This window comes from Sciurus vulgaris (assembly GCF_902686455.1).
Source record: "Sciurus vulgaris genome assembly, chromosome: 8".
Taxonomy (NCBI): Eukaryota; Metazoa; Chordata; class Mammalia; order Rodentia; family Sciuridae; genus Sciurus; species Sciurus vulgaris.
In genome coordinates, this window is record NC_136468.1 from 146,492,676 (window position 1) to 146,509,496 (window position 16,821).

Genomic DNA, 16,821 nt, shown 5'->3' on the forward strand with positions numbered 1-16,821 from the left:
TGAATTTTATTTATTTATTTATTTATTTTTTTGATTCATTGTACACAAATGGGATACAACTTTTCATTTCTCTGGTTGGACATGAAGTAGAGTCACACCATGTATGTAATCATACATGTACACAATCATACATGTAATGATGTTTGTCTCATTCTATTATCTTTCCTTCCCCCTGCCCCCTCCCTACCCCTCATTTCCCTCCAGATAATCCATCCTTCCTCCATGCTTCCCTTACCCACTCCCCTGGCTCTGTTATGTATCATCATCCACTTGTCAGAGATGATTAGCTTACTTCACTTAGCATGATATTCTCCACCTCCATCCACTTACCTACAAATGCCATAATTTTATTCTTCTTTATGACTGAGTATTGGGTTGCATCTTGTGGCCATTTTTGTTAGAAGCACATGGTGCAGAAAGAAAATTGGACAGGATTCCTGGGTTGAAGTCCTGGATCTGCCACTGTCCAGTGTCTGACCTACAGCAAGACACCGCCCTGAGTTTGAGTTTCTCTACCTACAAAGCAAAGGCTGGCAATAATTCAGTGACAACACTGGATAGCAAACCATGTGATACTTGGATTATGTTATTTAATCTCGACAATAACCTTCCCTGTTTTATAGATAAAGAGACTGAGGCTGAGATGTTAAGCAACTTAAAAATCATGGAGCCAGAATTTGAGCCTAGGCTTGTGTTTGACTCAGATGCTTTTTGTGTTCCTGACACAGTGGGTCAAAAAATATCTGGAAACTCCTAGGTCTAGAAGAAAACTTGAACTTGCTGGGTCTCTTTTCATCTGTATGGAGTTCTCACACAATTCACTGGTCAGGACTTTAGTTACAAGTGACAGAAACCCAGTTCAACTGGTTTTAAGCCAAAAAAGGAGTTTTATTGGCTCATGTATTGGGAAGTCAGCTGGCAAATGGTTTCCTGTAAGGCTAGACCAGATGATCTGTGTGTGTCTCTCTTTGTCAGCTTTATTTTCAGGTACTCTCTTCCATGTTCTGGCAAAGATGGCCACTGGTAGCCCCTGGCTGATGTCTACCAACATGGCGAAGCTGGTAGACACAGAGCCTCTCCCCTCAACCTCCCTTAGTTCTAGTAAAAATCCCAGGACAGATTCTCATTGACCCAGCTTGGGTCATGTGATTATTCCTTAATTAACTGGTCTCTGTGGCAAGAAGTGGCCAAGCTGTGGTCAAATGTCTACCTCTGGAACCTAGGAGTGGGATCCCAGCATTATCTGGGATGAGTGTGTATGTGTGTGTGTGTGTGTGTGGGGGGGGTATTTCCATGAAGGAAAATCAAAAATACTGAAAGTAAAAACCAGAGATGCTGGACAAGCATCTTTTTTTGGTGGGGGGGACATGTAATAGAATTTGTTTATGATCCCCAAACTGTGTGCCAAGGCACCCCCAAGGTGCTACAGCCAGCTCATAGGGGCACTATAGGATAATTAAAGTTTTCAGGGGATGCACAGTGACTTGTTAGACACCACTTAATGTGCTACCTTTGGGGCATTTCACAATTGCACATTAGATCACATTCCATTCTTTTTTTTTTTTTTAATATTTTGTTTTAGTCGTAGGTGGACACATTACCTTTATTTATTGTTTTTTTATGTGGTGCTGAGGATTGAACCCAGGGCCTGATGCATGCTGGGTGAGCGCTGTACCCCTGAGTTCCACGCCCAGCCCACTCCATTCTTTTTGATGACATTACATCTTTGTAACAGCACATGACCTATTGTACAAACCTTTTTCCCAGCCTTTTCACTGTAGAGGAAACTGAGGCACAAAAAGATTATACAACTTGACTGCTACTAAGTGTCAGGCTCTGATTTGAACTCGGGTGGTCTGACTACAGAACCTCACCACGTAACCATTATGCTGTCCTGCCTCTGACATCGGGGTATACACCCCCACTTACTGCTCCTAGGACACCTATTGATCCTGGCTCATGACTCAGACCCTTTCCCGGTACAGAATCAATACCCTTCATGTGAAGTCAACTTGCCATCCTTGGTAATGTTTCTATGGTGACAGGTCCTAGTTGAACCTATTGGAAGATGATTTCTTAGAAAGCAAGCTGTATAAAAGTCATCTCTTCTTCTACCAGCAGAAGGCAAGTCAGGGGGCACCATGGTTATGCTGCGGTTTTCCAGATTGCCACCCTCTGACACTCCTCGGTCAGAGCCCTGTCTATAGATGCCATGAGATGCCCGTCTGGCAATTCTTACAAGAAATGTTGACTCTGGAGGTCTGATTCCCAAGTCGTGGATCTCATGACTCAGCCTCTTTGTTGAGAAGGTGCCACCAGATGTTTCACAGCCAGGCTGGGACCTGAAGTCATTAACCTCATCTTCCCTCTGGGGTGGAGTGTGGGACGTCAGAGGACAGGAGAGGTGGCAGAGCTCCCGGCGTCTCTGTTGGAAACCCACTTGTTTGTGTTTCCTGCATGTGGAGAATGGTAATTAAACATGCAGAAAAGATGCGAGGGACATCCTGGCTCCCAGAGCTGATATCAGCGCAACTCTGGTTTTTTTTTCCCCTAATCCAGACAGAATCCTATCTACATTTTTATAACTAATATATAGCCATACAATTAAAAACTCTAATAGCAGATCTGTACAATAATTTTTATAACTGAACACGCAGAGTAATCCATAGAATAAACTGGAGCTAGATATATTGAAGTTGAGCAGAACGTTGCAGTTGCAGACAGGTGTGTACAGTATGCTTTTTATAATAAAGGTAAAATCGTTCAAAACAGTAGCATGAGCCAGGAAGGGTGGTGCACATCTGTAATCCCAGTGATGTTGGGAGGCGAAGGCAGGAGGATCACAAGTTAGAGGCCAGCCTCAGCAATTTAGCAAGACCTTGTCTCAAAATAAAAGAGGGCTCGGGGGTGTAACTCAGTGAAAGGTAAAGTGGTCCTGGATTCAAACCCCCAGCACACCCCCCCCCCCCAAAAAAAAAAAAAAAAAAGAAAAGAAAAGCCAAAATAAAACAAAAGCAACTATGTTTTTATTTAATGTTACATATGTATGTTGTGCAAGTGTAAAGACTTCAGGGGAACCATACAGAGCAGATTTAGTGTAGCGGGGCCCTGGCAGGAAGCAAATCATTCTGTCAGAACCATCTTACTGAAAAGAAGGGGCGATTTTCAGAGGTGTGGGCAGTTTAATAGGGAGGTTCCTGTAGTGGACCACAGTAGGGAGCCTTTACTTGTCCTGTCCCTGAGGGGAGGAGAGCACTGGGAAGGGGTCATCTGAGCTGGCCATTGCTTGTTGTGGGGAAGAGAAGCTGTAGTCAAGAGCTCTAGTGACTGAAGGATGTAGCAGACCAAGGAGCCAAATTCTCCAGCTCTCTCCTCTTACCTTCCAGTCCTTTGTGGGGGACTCCCATTGGCTAAAGTCAGCTCGGGGCAGAGCAAGGGAGCCCTGGGGGAGGTGTGGGGTGCAGCATTGGGAATATGACTCAATGGTAGAGCATTTACTTGGCAAGCACAAGGCACCAGGTTCAATCCCCAGCACTGCAAAAAACCAAACCAAAACCCCATTCACCCTTTTGTGACTGGAGGATGGGAAGACTGTCTAGGGTCTTTCACCCCCCTTTGCTCTACTATTACTAAAGGGTGAGAAGGTAGGTGTTAATTATGGAACTGTCTGTCTTTTTTTGTATGCCTGAAATATTTCATAAAAAAATGAGCAGTAGACTAAAAAGATTATAAAGAAAAATAACTGTAGACTCAGTGTCAGTCATTTGTGGATTAGGACCACAGGAACATCATTTATGGCATAATCAAGTTGTGTATTAAGATTATGTTTTTAGGTGGGCGTTGGTGGTGCATGCCTATAATCCCAGCAGCTTGGGAGGCTGAGGCAGGAGGATCTCAAGTTTAAAGCCAGCCTCAGCATTGGCAGGCGCTAAGCAATTCAGTGAGCCCCTGTCTTTAAATAAAATACAAAATAGGGCTGGGGAGGTGGCTCAGTGGTCAAGTGCCCCTGAGTTCAATCCCAGGTACCAAAAAAAAAAAAAAAAAAAAAGTATGTTTTCACTCTTGGTAAACTAAACTTGCTAGCATTTGATTCATCGCTGGGTATTGTTTTCTTTCTAGTTAACCCCTCTGCCCCCTGGCTCCATCTTTGGGTGTTCTATCAAGTGTTTGTTTGTTTGGATTGGCCTTGAACTAGACAGTTGGGGGACTGGGGCTTGCTTTGGGCCACAGAATGGAGTCCTTTCCTCCTCAGCTGCTTGTCTGCCCTGTGCCCCCAGCACTCCTGGTTATTTTTAGAGGTAGCAACTGGAAGTGGGAGTCAACACATTTAATAAGCTGGTTTACCAAGCAAATGGCTCTGTCTGCAGAGAGCTGACTCCCAGGGGTGAGTGTCTCCAGTGGTCCAGTCCACTGCTGCCAAGCTTAGGAATAAAAATAGCAGTTCAGCAGTTTGGCATTTTCTTTAATTTTTTTTTAAAATTGGTACTTGGGGCATTTTACCACTGAGCTACATTTCTACTCCTTCTTTAATTTTTTTATTCTGAGACAGGGTCTTGCTAAGTTTCTGAGGCTGGCCTCAAACTTGTGATCCTCCTGCCTCAGCCTCCCAAGTCACTTGGATTACAGGTGTGTGCCACCACACCAAGTTAGAAATTTACTGTACAAACCAACAATTCTCTTCTTAGGTATCTACCCAATAGAAATGAAAATACATGTCTACACAAAACTTGTACATGAATGTGCATAGCAGCATTATTCACAATAAACCAAAAGTGGAAATAAGCCAAATGTCCAAAAACCGGTTTATCTGTATCACATTTTTATCGCTGACTAGTCATAAAAAAATGCTGATATATTCTATCACATAGATAAACCTCAAAAATTTATGCTAAGTCAGAGAAACCAGATGCAGAAACCATATATTATAATGATTCCAATTACATGAGATATCTAGAGAAGATACATTTATAGAGGCAGAAAGAAGATTTGTGGTTGCCAGGGGCTGGGCAGGAGAGGAAACAGGGAATGACTGCTAATAGATATTCTGGATCTTATTGGGTGATGATGTGAATGTTCCCACACTAGCTGTGGTGATGGTTGTCCAAGTTGGTAAATGCATAAAAGTCACTGAATTGTGCATGTCACATGGGTGAATTTATGGTATATAAATTATCCATCCATGAAGTTGTTTAAAATAATTCTTTAGGCTCTTCATTTGGTAGAAAAAGCCCCGTGTTGGGTGTTCAAAGATCTGTATTTTTTTTGGGGGGGGGGGGCGTGCTGGGGATCGAACCCAGGGCCTTGTGCTTACAAGGCAAGCGCTCTACCGACTGAGCCATCTCCCCAGCCCCAAAGATCTATATTTTTGCATGTCTGTTTAGTTGCTGGCTTGATGAAGAGATCATTCAGCAAACCTGCAGGTCCTCGGTTTGGGTGTCTTTAAGTGCTAGTACCCTGCGCAAGAGGTGGTAGTTAATAACGACTCCAGCGATCATGGCTTCTCTTCTTAACTAGCGTGGTAAACTTTGCCCAGAAGGAAACCTCCCTTCTTCGCCCTCTTCCTCTGGATTCTGACACTTGCCTCTGCAGTGGAGACTCCTAAAGCAAACTGGCAAAGCGCCATGGAACAGAATGGCATCTGCCTCTGCCATGGGGGAGTCGAGGTGCGCTGCCTTCAGACGGAAGCCGATTTGGGGCTCCAGTAAAATCATCCGGCTCAGCCTTCACCTCCCTCACAGCCTCATTCGCCTAGGTTGGATTCATCCTCAGGCAAGGTCCCCACATGTTGGCAAGACAGCTCCATCATGAGCTCTGGCCTCTAGCTTGCCACCTTCAAATACTGGGGACAGAGCTTCTTTCTCTCTGCAGTGCTCACACAAACCCTGTGCTCACTTTCCTTGGTTCGGAATGTCGATCCTTGAGGCAGCCAGTTGGGTCGGGAGGCTGATGGGCTGCTTGGCCAGACCCAGGCTGTGTCCCTTCCTCTGGAGGCTGGGAGAGGGCCAACCCCTCCTAACTGGATCTTGTGGATAGAGTGTAGGGAGAGATGGATCTCCAAAGAAACTGGGGATGTAACCCAGAAGAGGAATCGCCGCCTGGTTAGCAAAAAACAACAGAAGGCCTCCATCTGGCCTGCTGGTTCCATCCAAGGAGGGCAGGGTTGTTTGGATGAGAGGCAACCATGGATTGCCTCCATCGGCTCATCTGCTTCTGGGAAAAGCAGCTCACAGCACAGGTCCAAATGAGGGGGTGACGGAGACACCCTGGGTGCAGAGGGAAGACAGGAAGAGAGAGCATCATCTCTACCTGCTAGGAATGTCCACGGACACATCAACAGACAGTTAAAAGATGGTGCTGCCAGCTGGGCGCCATGGCACACACCCGCATTCCTAGCTGCTCAGGAGGTTGAGCTGGCGAATCACAGGTTCAAGGCAAGCCTGGGGAACTCAGGAAGACCTTGTCTCAAAATAAAGTAAGGAAGGGCTGGGGATGTAGTTCAGAGGTAGAGCATAAACAAAGCCCTAGGTTCAGTCCCGAGCACTGGAAAACAAAAACAAAAACTAAAACTAAAATAAACTGGTGCAGCCACTTTGGAAAACAGTATTGTGATTGCTCAAAAATTATGTGTAGGGGCTGGGGTTTTGGCTCAGTGGTGGAGCACTTGCCTAGCTTGTGTGAGTCCCTGGGTTCAATTCTCAGCACCACGTATAAATAAAAGAATAAAATAAAGGTCTATCAACTTCTAAAAAAATTTTTTAAAAAATTAAGTATAGGGTTGGGGAGGTAGCTCAGTTGGTAGAGTGCTTGCCTCTCATGCACAAAGTCCTGGGTTCAGTCCCCAGCACCATACATACACACAAAAAATTAAGTGTAGAATTACCATATGATCCAGCATTCTTACTCCTGAGTGTATACCTTAAAGAATTAAAAGCAGGATCTTGAAAAAAAAATTATACATCCACACTCAGCAGCATTAGTCATGATAGCTCAAAGTGGAAGCAACCCAAGTGTCCATCCTTAAGACGGAAGGAAATTCTGATACACGCTGCAGCATGACGCACCTCGAACACATTATGCCAAGTGTAAATGAACCGGTCACAAAGGATAAATGCTGCCGGATTCCACTCACAGGGTGACCCTGGAGTAGCAGATTCAGAGAGACAGACCCTAGAATGGCGGTTGCTGGGGGCTGGAGAAGGGGCAGTGGGTGGATGGGTTCGTTGTTTCCATTTCACAGGGAGACAAGTTCTGGAGCTAGATGGTTGTACAACAGTGTGACTATACTCGTCGCGGTTTACGTACGATGGTTAAGATGGCAAATTCTGTGTATTTCATCAAAATTAAAGACATGGAGAGCTGGCGTGATGGTGCATGCCTGTAATCTCAGCAACTCAGGCGGCTGAGGCAGGAAGATGGCAAATTGAGGCCAGCCTCAGCAGTTTAGCAAGGCCTTAAGCAACTGAGTGAGACCCTGTCTCAAAATAAAAAGAGCCACGGATGTAGCTCATTGGTTGAGCGCCTCTGGGTTCAATCTCCAGTACAAAAAAATAGATATGTATAGTAGAGACAACTGTCTGGAAAAAAGTAGAATGCCAAGAAATGAACTTTTTCTTCTGCTTGGGAAACTGGCACAAGGGTGAAATCTGTGAAGACTTGGTATAGGTGAGGAGTACCCTAGGGACAGTGTCATATAAAGGTCCTTGTTTCTGACTTCCCCACCCCAAATTCTGAGCCTTGGAGCCAAGACTTGGAGTGACCAGGTCTGTGACCCAGGTGTGTGGTCTCCAGGATGGGATCTCCCTGGGAAGGGGAGACTCTGGCCTATGCAGAGCGAGACAACTGCAGGGGAGTAGGAATGACCCCATTTGCCAGAGGACAAAGTTATGGGAAGGCCTGTGGACTTTCTGTCCCTATCCAGCCTAATGCCTTGGGGTTTGAGCTGAAAATATTGCTGGTGGAACATTAGAAAAACACCTGGGAAAAATTAAATGGCAATGGCCTTGAGCGTTGGTGAGGTGTGTACAGCCTGTGCTCTCTGGCCCAAGAATTCCACTTCTTTTCCCCAGAGAGCATCTTCCCCAGAGAGATACTTGCTTGTATGCCCAGAGAAGCTACTCGAGGATATTAGTCAGTGTTGTGCTGTTGGTGAGGGTCAGGAGCCCAGCAACAACCTAAACATCCAACAGTGGGGGAAGGACAAAATAAGCTGTAGTAGGCCGTAGCTCGAAATAAGAGTGAAGAATGTGCTTTAGGGTATAAGCTATTCTGTTGTAACAGCGATCCCAAAGTAAAATCACTTTTAGGAGGTAGTGTATTTCTTTCTTTCTTTTTATTTATTTATTTTTTGGTACCGGGGATTGAACTCAGGGGCACTTAACCACTGAGCCACATCCCCAGCCCTATTTTATATTTTATTTAGAGACAGGGTCTCAATGAGTTGCTTAGCACCTCATCATTGCTGAGGCTGGCTTTGAGCTTACAATCCTAATGCCTCAGCCTCCCAGCCACTGGGATTACAGGTGGGTACCCCTGTGCCCGACTTCTTTTCTTTCTTTTTTACATGATAGCATAGAGGAAGGTGAGGTGCAGGTGAGTGAGGTTTCAGTTATCTGTTGCCTTATCAAACTCATTGATTTTTGTGGGTCAGGGATTTAGGCAGGGCATAGTAGGGATGCTTGGCTGTGCTTTATGACATCTGGGGTCTTAGTGGGGAAGACTAAGTCTGGGAAAAACTCACCTGGCTGGGGCTGGAATCCTCTGGAGGTTTTATGCCCACATCTGACACCTGGGCTTCCATGACGGGAAGATTTGTCTTAGTATCATTGATTGGAGTGTCCACACGTGGCTTCTCTATACTGAAAGGGCTTCTGCATGTCATGATGGGCTCAGGGTAGTTGCACTCTGCTCCAAGAGGGAATGTTCCAGTAAATAAATTAGAAGCTGCATGGCCACCTGTGACTTCTTAGACGCCGAATGGTGTTTCTTCTTCCACTTTCTACTGGTCAAACTGGTCTCAGCCTGTCTAGATTTAAGGGGTGGGGACAGAGATCCCACCTCTGTATGTAATGCATGCTAACGAATGGGTGACCATGCTTTAAAACCATCATAGGTGGGAAGCTGACGCATGCCACTCTAGAACCCAGGTTGATTTGTTGGGGAGGGGACAGTGTTCTCTGCCATTTGCATCATGTGGTTTTCATCTCTGGTTCAAGATAAATGGATCCTTTGTTGCTGTATCACAGCCAGAGAACCAGAGTGGAAGGCAAGAAATTCCATAAAGAAACATGGTTCAGGGCTGGGGAGATAGCTCAGTCGGTAGAGTGCTTGCCTTGCAAGCACAAGGCCCTGGGTTCGATCCCCAGCACCACAAAAAAAAAAAAAAAAAAAGAAAAAGAAAAAAAAGAAACATGGTTCAGAATTTGTACCCATTGGGGTAGATATGTCAGTTGTGGAATATATACTTTGCATGTGCAAGTGCTTGAATTCAGTCCCCAGCACCATGAAAACAAATAAACAAAAGCAAAAACCTTGAATGTTTTGCTCCTGTTTACCTCTCTTTATTGCTATATCTAGCTGCAAAAGGGTCTGGGAAATGTAGTCCCTAGCTGAGCAGCCATGTGTTCAGCTACAGCTTGGTAGGATAATATTATTAAAAGGAAACAAAAGAGACTAAGTATTGGGGATAATATATTTTTTTTGCAACTGTGTGTATTTTTAAATACATGCATATATGTGTATATATATTCATGTGTATCGAAATAGGTCAATATAGGATATAGAATACAGGGAGTGGGGAGGTAAGCCAAAGGGTACATTGTTTCAGCTATACAAGATAAAGAAGTCCTGGAGGCTAATTCATCTCAGTGCATAGCATAGCGCCTATAGTTACCTATACTTATATTGTGTTATATACTTACACATTTGCCAAGAGGATAGATCTTTTGTTAAATGCTCTTATTACACAGAAGTGATAATAAAGAGGGCAGGAGGAAACATTTGGAGGTGATGGACAGGTTTAAGCACAGATGGTGGTGATTTCACAGGTATATAGTAATCTCCAAATTCATCACATTGTATATATTGATTATGTACAGCTTGCTGCTGCTTGTCAGGCATACCTCAATAAAGTGGGTTTTTGTTTCTTTGGGTGTTGGGGATTGAACCCAGAACCTTGTACTGAGTTGCCTAGGCTGGTCTTGAACTTGTGAGGATCCTAGCTCAGGTGTATGCCACCATGCTCTGCTAAACATTTTTTTTTTTTTTTTTTTTTTTAAAGAAACAGAAATACACGGAATATAGCCTGGCAGAATTCGCAGAAGAAGAGCTAGCTAGGTGTGGCAGTGGGCACCTGTTCCCCAGCTACACAGGAGGCAGAGGCAGGAGGATGGAGAGTTCGAGGCCTGCCTTGGCAACATAATGAGATCTTGTTGAACTAAAGAGAGAGAGAGAAGGAAGATCCAGAAGAAGTTGGTAACAACAGTTACTTCCGGGGAAGAGGGATATTCAAAGCAGACTTTAGCTGTGGTTGTAGTGTTTTGATTTTTTTTTTTTCCCAGTACTGGGGATTGAACCCAAGGGTGCTCTACCCCTGACTATACTTCCAGCCCTTTTTATTTTTTATTTTGAGACAGGGTCTTGCTGAGTTGCTGAGGCTAGCCTCGAACTTGCAGTTCTCCTGCCTCAGCCTCCTGAGTTGTTGGGATTATGTGTTCATTTTTTCCCACATGAAACAATGTTTGTGTGTGTGTGTGTGTAGGGAAATGATGTCAAGTGCTGGTTTTGATAAACCTTGGCAGGGGGTGTCTCTGTCTTGTCCCTCCAAAGCAAACACAACTGGGCCGATGATCATTTGGCCTCGATTACCAAGACTTCCTGCTTTCCTAAAGCCAGAGAGGTTCAGTGACATAGTGTTTTAATTTTTAACAAGGATAATGTCTTCATGTTTTACTTGTGAAATTAAATATTAATTCACACTGAAGAGGGCCTGGTGAGCATCTGGCTACTGGTCGTGTGGCCTTCGCCTTATCTCTCCACGATGGAACCAACACCAGGGAGCTAGGAGGCAGCGTGGCCCTGTATCTCCCCTCGCTGCTCATCCAAAGCCCCTCCTTCTGGAAGGTTATCTCTGTCCCAGTCTTCCCCCTCCTGTTCTGGTGAGTTTCCTTTGTTACTAGCAGATATTCCTCAAGTGTGAGGGCTGTCTCGCACTGAAGAATTCAGAAGTGATTCCTACATGGTCTTTCTCCACACAGTTAACTTATTATTTTACTTATTTATTTTTGGTGCCAGGAACTTGAACCCAGGGCCTGGCACTTATGAGGCAAGTGAGTACCACTGAGCCTCACCCTCAGCCCCGAGATAACTTACTGATCACAAATGGGAAGTTTGGGGTGTGGCTCAGTGGTGCGATGTTTGCCTCGCATGCCCCCCAAAAAGAATAAATAAATAAAGGAAGAAAGGAAGAAAGAAAGTTGGCCACTGTATAGTGGATACACTGGTGGACGGATACCTTCAGCCGGCAGTCAAAGTCAAGGTCACCGGCACCATGTCCCTCCTGACAGGAGGCCCTGGGGACACAGCATCACAGGAGTGGCATTCCAGCCCCTGTGTATAAGCACAGTCTAACCACCAGGAAACATCAGGCAAAGCCGGGCTGAGGGAAATGTTCTCCAAAGCCTCTGGACCGAACTCTCTAGAAACATCAACTCCTGAAACACAAAGGTTGAGGCAACATCGCAGGTTAAAAGAAGCTGGAGACACCAGCAGTAATAATGAAGGGCTTGAAACTGAGCTGGATCCAGGTCTGGGGGGAAGTGCCGGGAGAGAAACTGGTACCAGAACGTGAGTTGGGATGGTCTTTGCAGCCACAGCATTGCTTGGTGTCAAGGCCAAGTTTTCTCTCTTTGACCATTGTATTCTGGACGTACAAGAGAGTATCGTTCCTGGAGACACACGCTGAAGGATTTTTAGAAGTAGGAAGGCGTGGTGTCTACAACTAAATCCCAAACGCTTTAACACGGGAGTGGGCAACGTTTTTGGTCAGAGACCAAATAGTGACGATTTTAGGCTTTGGGGGACATATGGTCTCTGTCACAGGCACTCACTCTGCTGCTTGGGTGCCAAAGCAGCCATGACCATATGTATATGAGCGGGCGTGGCCGTGTGCCAGTAAGACTGGACGTATGGATACTGCATTCCAACTGCATTTAATTTTCACGTGTCACAAAGTATTCTTTTGATTTTTCCTTTTCAACCCTGCACAGCCCATGTCCTTACTGCCCGCACAGAATTAGAGAGCCAAATTTGGCCTGTGGACTGTAGCTGATTGATGTGTGATATAGAAACAGGACACACAGTGGTGACAAGCAAATGCAACTTAAGGAAAATAGTGGGTCAATCTAGGGCAAGAATAGAAGTTTTTTAATTGTTCTTATCATTCTGCAAGCTTGACATTTTTAAAAAATTTAAAACAAAACAAACAAACAAAAAAACCCCAGCAAGATTTCCTTCTTTGGGAGGCCCAGGAAGAGCGAGGGAGGCTACTGGTCCTTCTGTCTTCCAGGTGGGTGGCCACAGTGACTCGCTCACTCATCCTGGACTTCACTCCTGAGTATCTGCTCAGGTGACCAACTTCACTGCTTCCTTATTTTCTGGCTGAAACTTCGTATCTGGAGACCTTGCCTGGCAGGTTCTCTCCTTACTGGCCAGCCATCCCCTTTTTCTCCCTTTGTTAAAAATGTTTCCTCAACAGCCAAAAAACAGCCATTTAAATTATGTCCATTGGCTTATTGATTTTAATTTCATGTTCCACGTTTCCTATTAGTTGCTTTCCTCGAAGCAGCAATTCAAAATTACTGTGTTCCATTCTCCCAGCATTGGGATGCAGTCTCCTGTGGCTCTGAATGGTTATTTCCAAGAATGAGATAGCAAGTTTATTGAGTTACTGTGTATGGGGGAGGGCAGGTGGCTGTAAGGGAAGAGGTATGTTCTTTGCCTAGTTGACTTAGCACTCTCTCCATTGCCGGGATCAGAAACTGAAGTCAAAGGGAGCAGTAAGTGAACAGGAATTTATCAGTTCATAGAACCCAGGGTATTGGATAGCATGCCATTGAGACTTGCTTAGACCCAAGATCCAAAATGCATTTTCTGTTGCTATAATAAAATATCTGAGTTTGGTTGCTTTATAAGGAAAAGAAGTTTATTTTGACTTTGGTTTTGGAGGCTGCAAAGTCTAAGCTTAAGTGGTCATATCTGGCAAGGACCTCTTGCTGTCCCATAACATGGAAGATGGCATCAAATGGTAGAAGCATGTGTGAGAGTGGCCAGTGGGTACCTGTGTTTAAGTGAGATTCAGGGGAAGGTGCCAGCCTTGCTTATAACAATCTGCCCTCATGAGTACTAATCCAACCCACTGAGACCTTACCTACTCCTGCAAGACAGGCAATCTCTTCCAAGGGTGGTACTCCCATGATCTAATCGTCTCCCACGTGGTCCGACCTCTTAAAGGTCCTGCCACCTCTCAGCACCATTACATTGGTGACCAAGCTTCCAGCACATGAACCTGGGAGATACACCATATCCAATGCTATGAGAACTGCACCCCTTGCCATCTCTCAGTTCAGTTCTGTTTTTCTGTTTGACTTCATTCTTAGGAAGGCTCTCCCCACTCAGAGTCCGTGTGTAAGTTCTACCAGATCAGCAAACCTCAGGGGAAAAGAAGATCTCTAAGCCAGTCCTTCTAGCCAGAGTCCGGGGGCCCTCTCTCATTGGGCCATCAGGAGCCGCATGTTCAACTCTGAACCCAGCAGTTGCCAGGGAACTGGAGGATACTGGTTGGCCCGGGCAGGGTCACATGACCACCCTTAGGATGGGAACCCAGTTCTACCAAAGCATCTGGACTAGGAATTGACTAGCGGGAGCCCCTTGGTGGCATGTTTGATTGATGGCAGCATCAGAAGGAACAGGGAACCTGGGCAGGGAAAAGCAGCGGTTCCTTATGACACAGGCGCTGTGTCATGCTGCTTTCTATCAGCCTGTGACCTCTGTCGTCATGTCCCTGATCACAAACAATGAAAGACGACCTGTTCATGTTCCCCCCCTGAATTCTGCCCTGGCCACCCCGTCCCTCAGGAGACCCACAGGACCTACAGGCAGAAGCTGGAGGAGCTGACGGCCCTGCAGGCCTTGTGCAGCGGTTCCATCCACAAGCAGAAGAGGCGCCTCAGGGACTTGAAGCACGCACTTCAGAGGTAGGTGGGGCTTAAACAGAGATGGAAGTTCTAACGGTGAGAGAGCAGCATCAGCCTCAGGCAGCGCTGGATACAGGGATCAAAGGATGTTTGTAGGAATCCGTTTTTTTCCTCTAAATTCTGTCATCTTCCAAATTGGCTTTGCTCTCAGGCTGACTGTCCCCTCCTGGTCACTGAGATGGCCACTTAGAATATCAAGTTTAGAGCCTCTAGGCTTCTTTCCTGTTGGGTTGGTCCCGTCCCCCCAGTAGAATACAACTTGTCTTTCCCAGTGTTCTAGAGGAAGTTTTGGGATTGCCCTGCTTTGGCTGGGATTGGTCATGTGCCCATCTTTGTACCGGTCACTATGACTCCGCTTGAGTAAGACTAAGTCATGTGCTCAGTCTGTGGACCTTAGTGGGCGGGAGAGCTCTGCTCGGTCCAAATGGAGGGCGGAAGAGAATGAGAGGTTTCTCAGGTGAGAGCCGGGGTGCTGATGGAAGGAGTCCTGTCGGCCAGGTTGAGCAGGTATTCTCACAGATGCAGGGTGCTCCCCCCGGGTCTCTGGCGTTGGAGGTACTGGGCTGGGGTCCCAGGTGGAGAAGTGCTTGAGCTCTTGGCTTAGTTAGCTCTTGAGCCCAGATCATGTTCCCCTCGTGGCCCTCATGTCTCCAGGTTGGAAGTTCATCCCTTGTAGGTGAGGGCTTTCATGGATGCTGTGTCCCCCAGGCAGGCAGGAGGTTGAGGCTCTAAGTGATGTGACCAGGCCTTTTACCTTGACCTCTGCTTTAGATTTCGCGCCTCCTGGTCAGTTCTTCCCTTCCCTCACGGGCAGTGTTGGGGGAAGGTGTTGATCCCATCCCTTGCCTTGGTGGCACGGTTTGGAATCGGGAGCTCGTTAGCGACGGGGTAAGCAGGTGTGGATTGGTCCATGTGAACACATCACCACTCTTGGCAAAGCGCATCTTTCCGATGGCAGCCTCCGAGGCCCATCTGTTTTCAGCCCAGTTTTCAGCCTCAGCACTGTTGATGAGTCTCTGCCGTGAAGGACTGTTCTGGGTGTTGTAGGATGTTTGGCAGCATCCCTGACCCCTGCCTGCTGGATGCCCGCGGGGCTCCCCACTCCTGTTGTGGCAACTGGAATGTCTCCAGACATTGCCAGTGTCCCCAGCTGCAATGTCGACCAGGTTTCAAGGTCAACCTGTGAGTTGGGGCTCTAGACCAAGGACCCCTTCCTCCCACCCTCCTGAGGGTGCCTTGTCTCAAGACTTCGTTTTTCTAGGTTTGAGAGTCACATCTCACCAGAGGGAGACAGGCAGACTGTGATTGGCTGCTTATCCTTCTACCTATTTTCCTGTAGAACCACGAGAAGAAAAATAATTTTGCCAGCTGATCCACTGAGATCCTACTGTGTGCCAAGCACTATTCTGGGATTTACACTGCATCGACTCATTGACTCATTCCCACAGGCTGTTGTCTATGAGGAAGGCCCTGCTCTCCCCACATTCCAGTGTGGAAAATAAGGCAAAGAAATATGAGGACTTTTCCAAGGTCCCAAGGCTACAGGGAGTCAGTGTCACGCCCAGAGGGTCCAGAGGGAGAACCAAGCTTGCCAGAGGCCCTGGTCGGGGTGGACACGTGGAGGGCAATGCCCAGAGTCCCAGCTCTCCCCCAATCTGAGTAATGCCCTTGCCTCTGCGCCCATCCCCCACCACAGGTATAAGCGCCATGCCAGCCAGGAGGAGGCAGAGCTGGCCCAGCAGATGAGTGCCCACATCAAGGAGCGACAGAACGTCTTCTTTGACATGGAGGCCTACCTGCCCAAGAAGAATGGGTAGGAGCGGGACCCATCCAGCCCTGCTGTGGGACTCTCCCCTCCCTTCAGGGGCCCGAGGTTGAGAGGAGATGAAGAAGGATGCTTCCCCACGGAGCTTGAGTCCAGAAGAGGCCTAGGCCCCTGCCGGGTGGTAGTAATGTTCCTGGGAGGACTCTTTTGAGAGTACCACCTGGGGTCGAGAGGAATGGTGTTTCGTACCAAGAGAACCAACATATATTGTGTTCCTACTGCATGCCCAGCATTGCGCTGGAGGCTCCTATGATATCAGTCATTTTATCTCAATAACCTGGTGCATCAGATCAGGGTATCTCCATTTCCACAAGGTTCAGAAGCATTAAGGAATATTCGGCCCAGGGGCTCAGGATGTGGATGTGGGACATTCTGACCCTGACCCTGTTTCTTGGCTCCCTAGTGCTGTCAGGGCCTCCACCCATCAGGTCCCAGTGGGACGGGAGGTGGCTCTCTAGCCCTGTTACATTCTGACCCATTCCTCCTAGTGTCTCCTTTTTCTGCTTATGTGGATTAAAAGCTCCCATGAGTGAGGTGGCAGTCATTTTCCACAGGATGAAAGAGCAGCCCAGCATTTATGACCTTTTTTTTGCACTGTACTGGGAATGGGACCCAGGGCTCACACATGCTAGGCAAGTGCTCTCCTGAGCTGTGTCCCTGGACCTTCGCATTTTTTTTTGTTTTTGACACGGGGTCTTATGTCCCAGGCTGGCTGGGACTTGTGATCCCTGGTCTCAGTCTCCCAAG

The 16,821-nt window shown here is 46.7% G+C and overlaps 1 protein-coding gene across 4 annotated transcripts in view; it reads left to right on the forward strand.

The window, feature by feature from the left end:
• The window catches only part of TMEM120B (transmembrane protein 120B), a 43,713-nt gene that overhangs the window by 3,879 nt on the left and 23,013 nt on the right, over window positions 1-16,821 (forward strand). For all 4 annotated transcript variants that reach the window (XR_013765459.1, XR_013765460.1, XM_079149613.1 and 1 more), the window contains exons 2-3: window positions 14,131-14,249; window positions 15,946-16,062. Coding sequence is in view for 2 of the 4 variants with exons in the window: in XM_079149613.1 (XP_079005739.1) it covers window positions 14,131-14,249; window positions 15,946-16,062 (236 nt within the window). In the remaining 2 variants the exon portion in view is untranslated. The remainder of the gene's footprint in view (window positions 1-14,130; window positions 14,250-15,945; window positions 16,063-16,821) is intronic.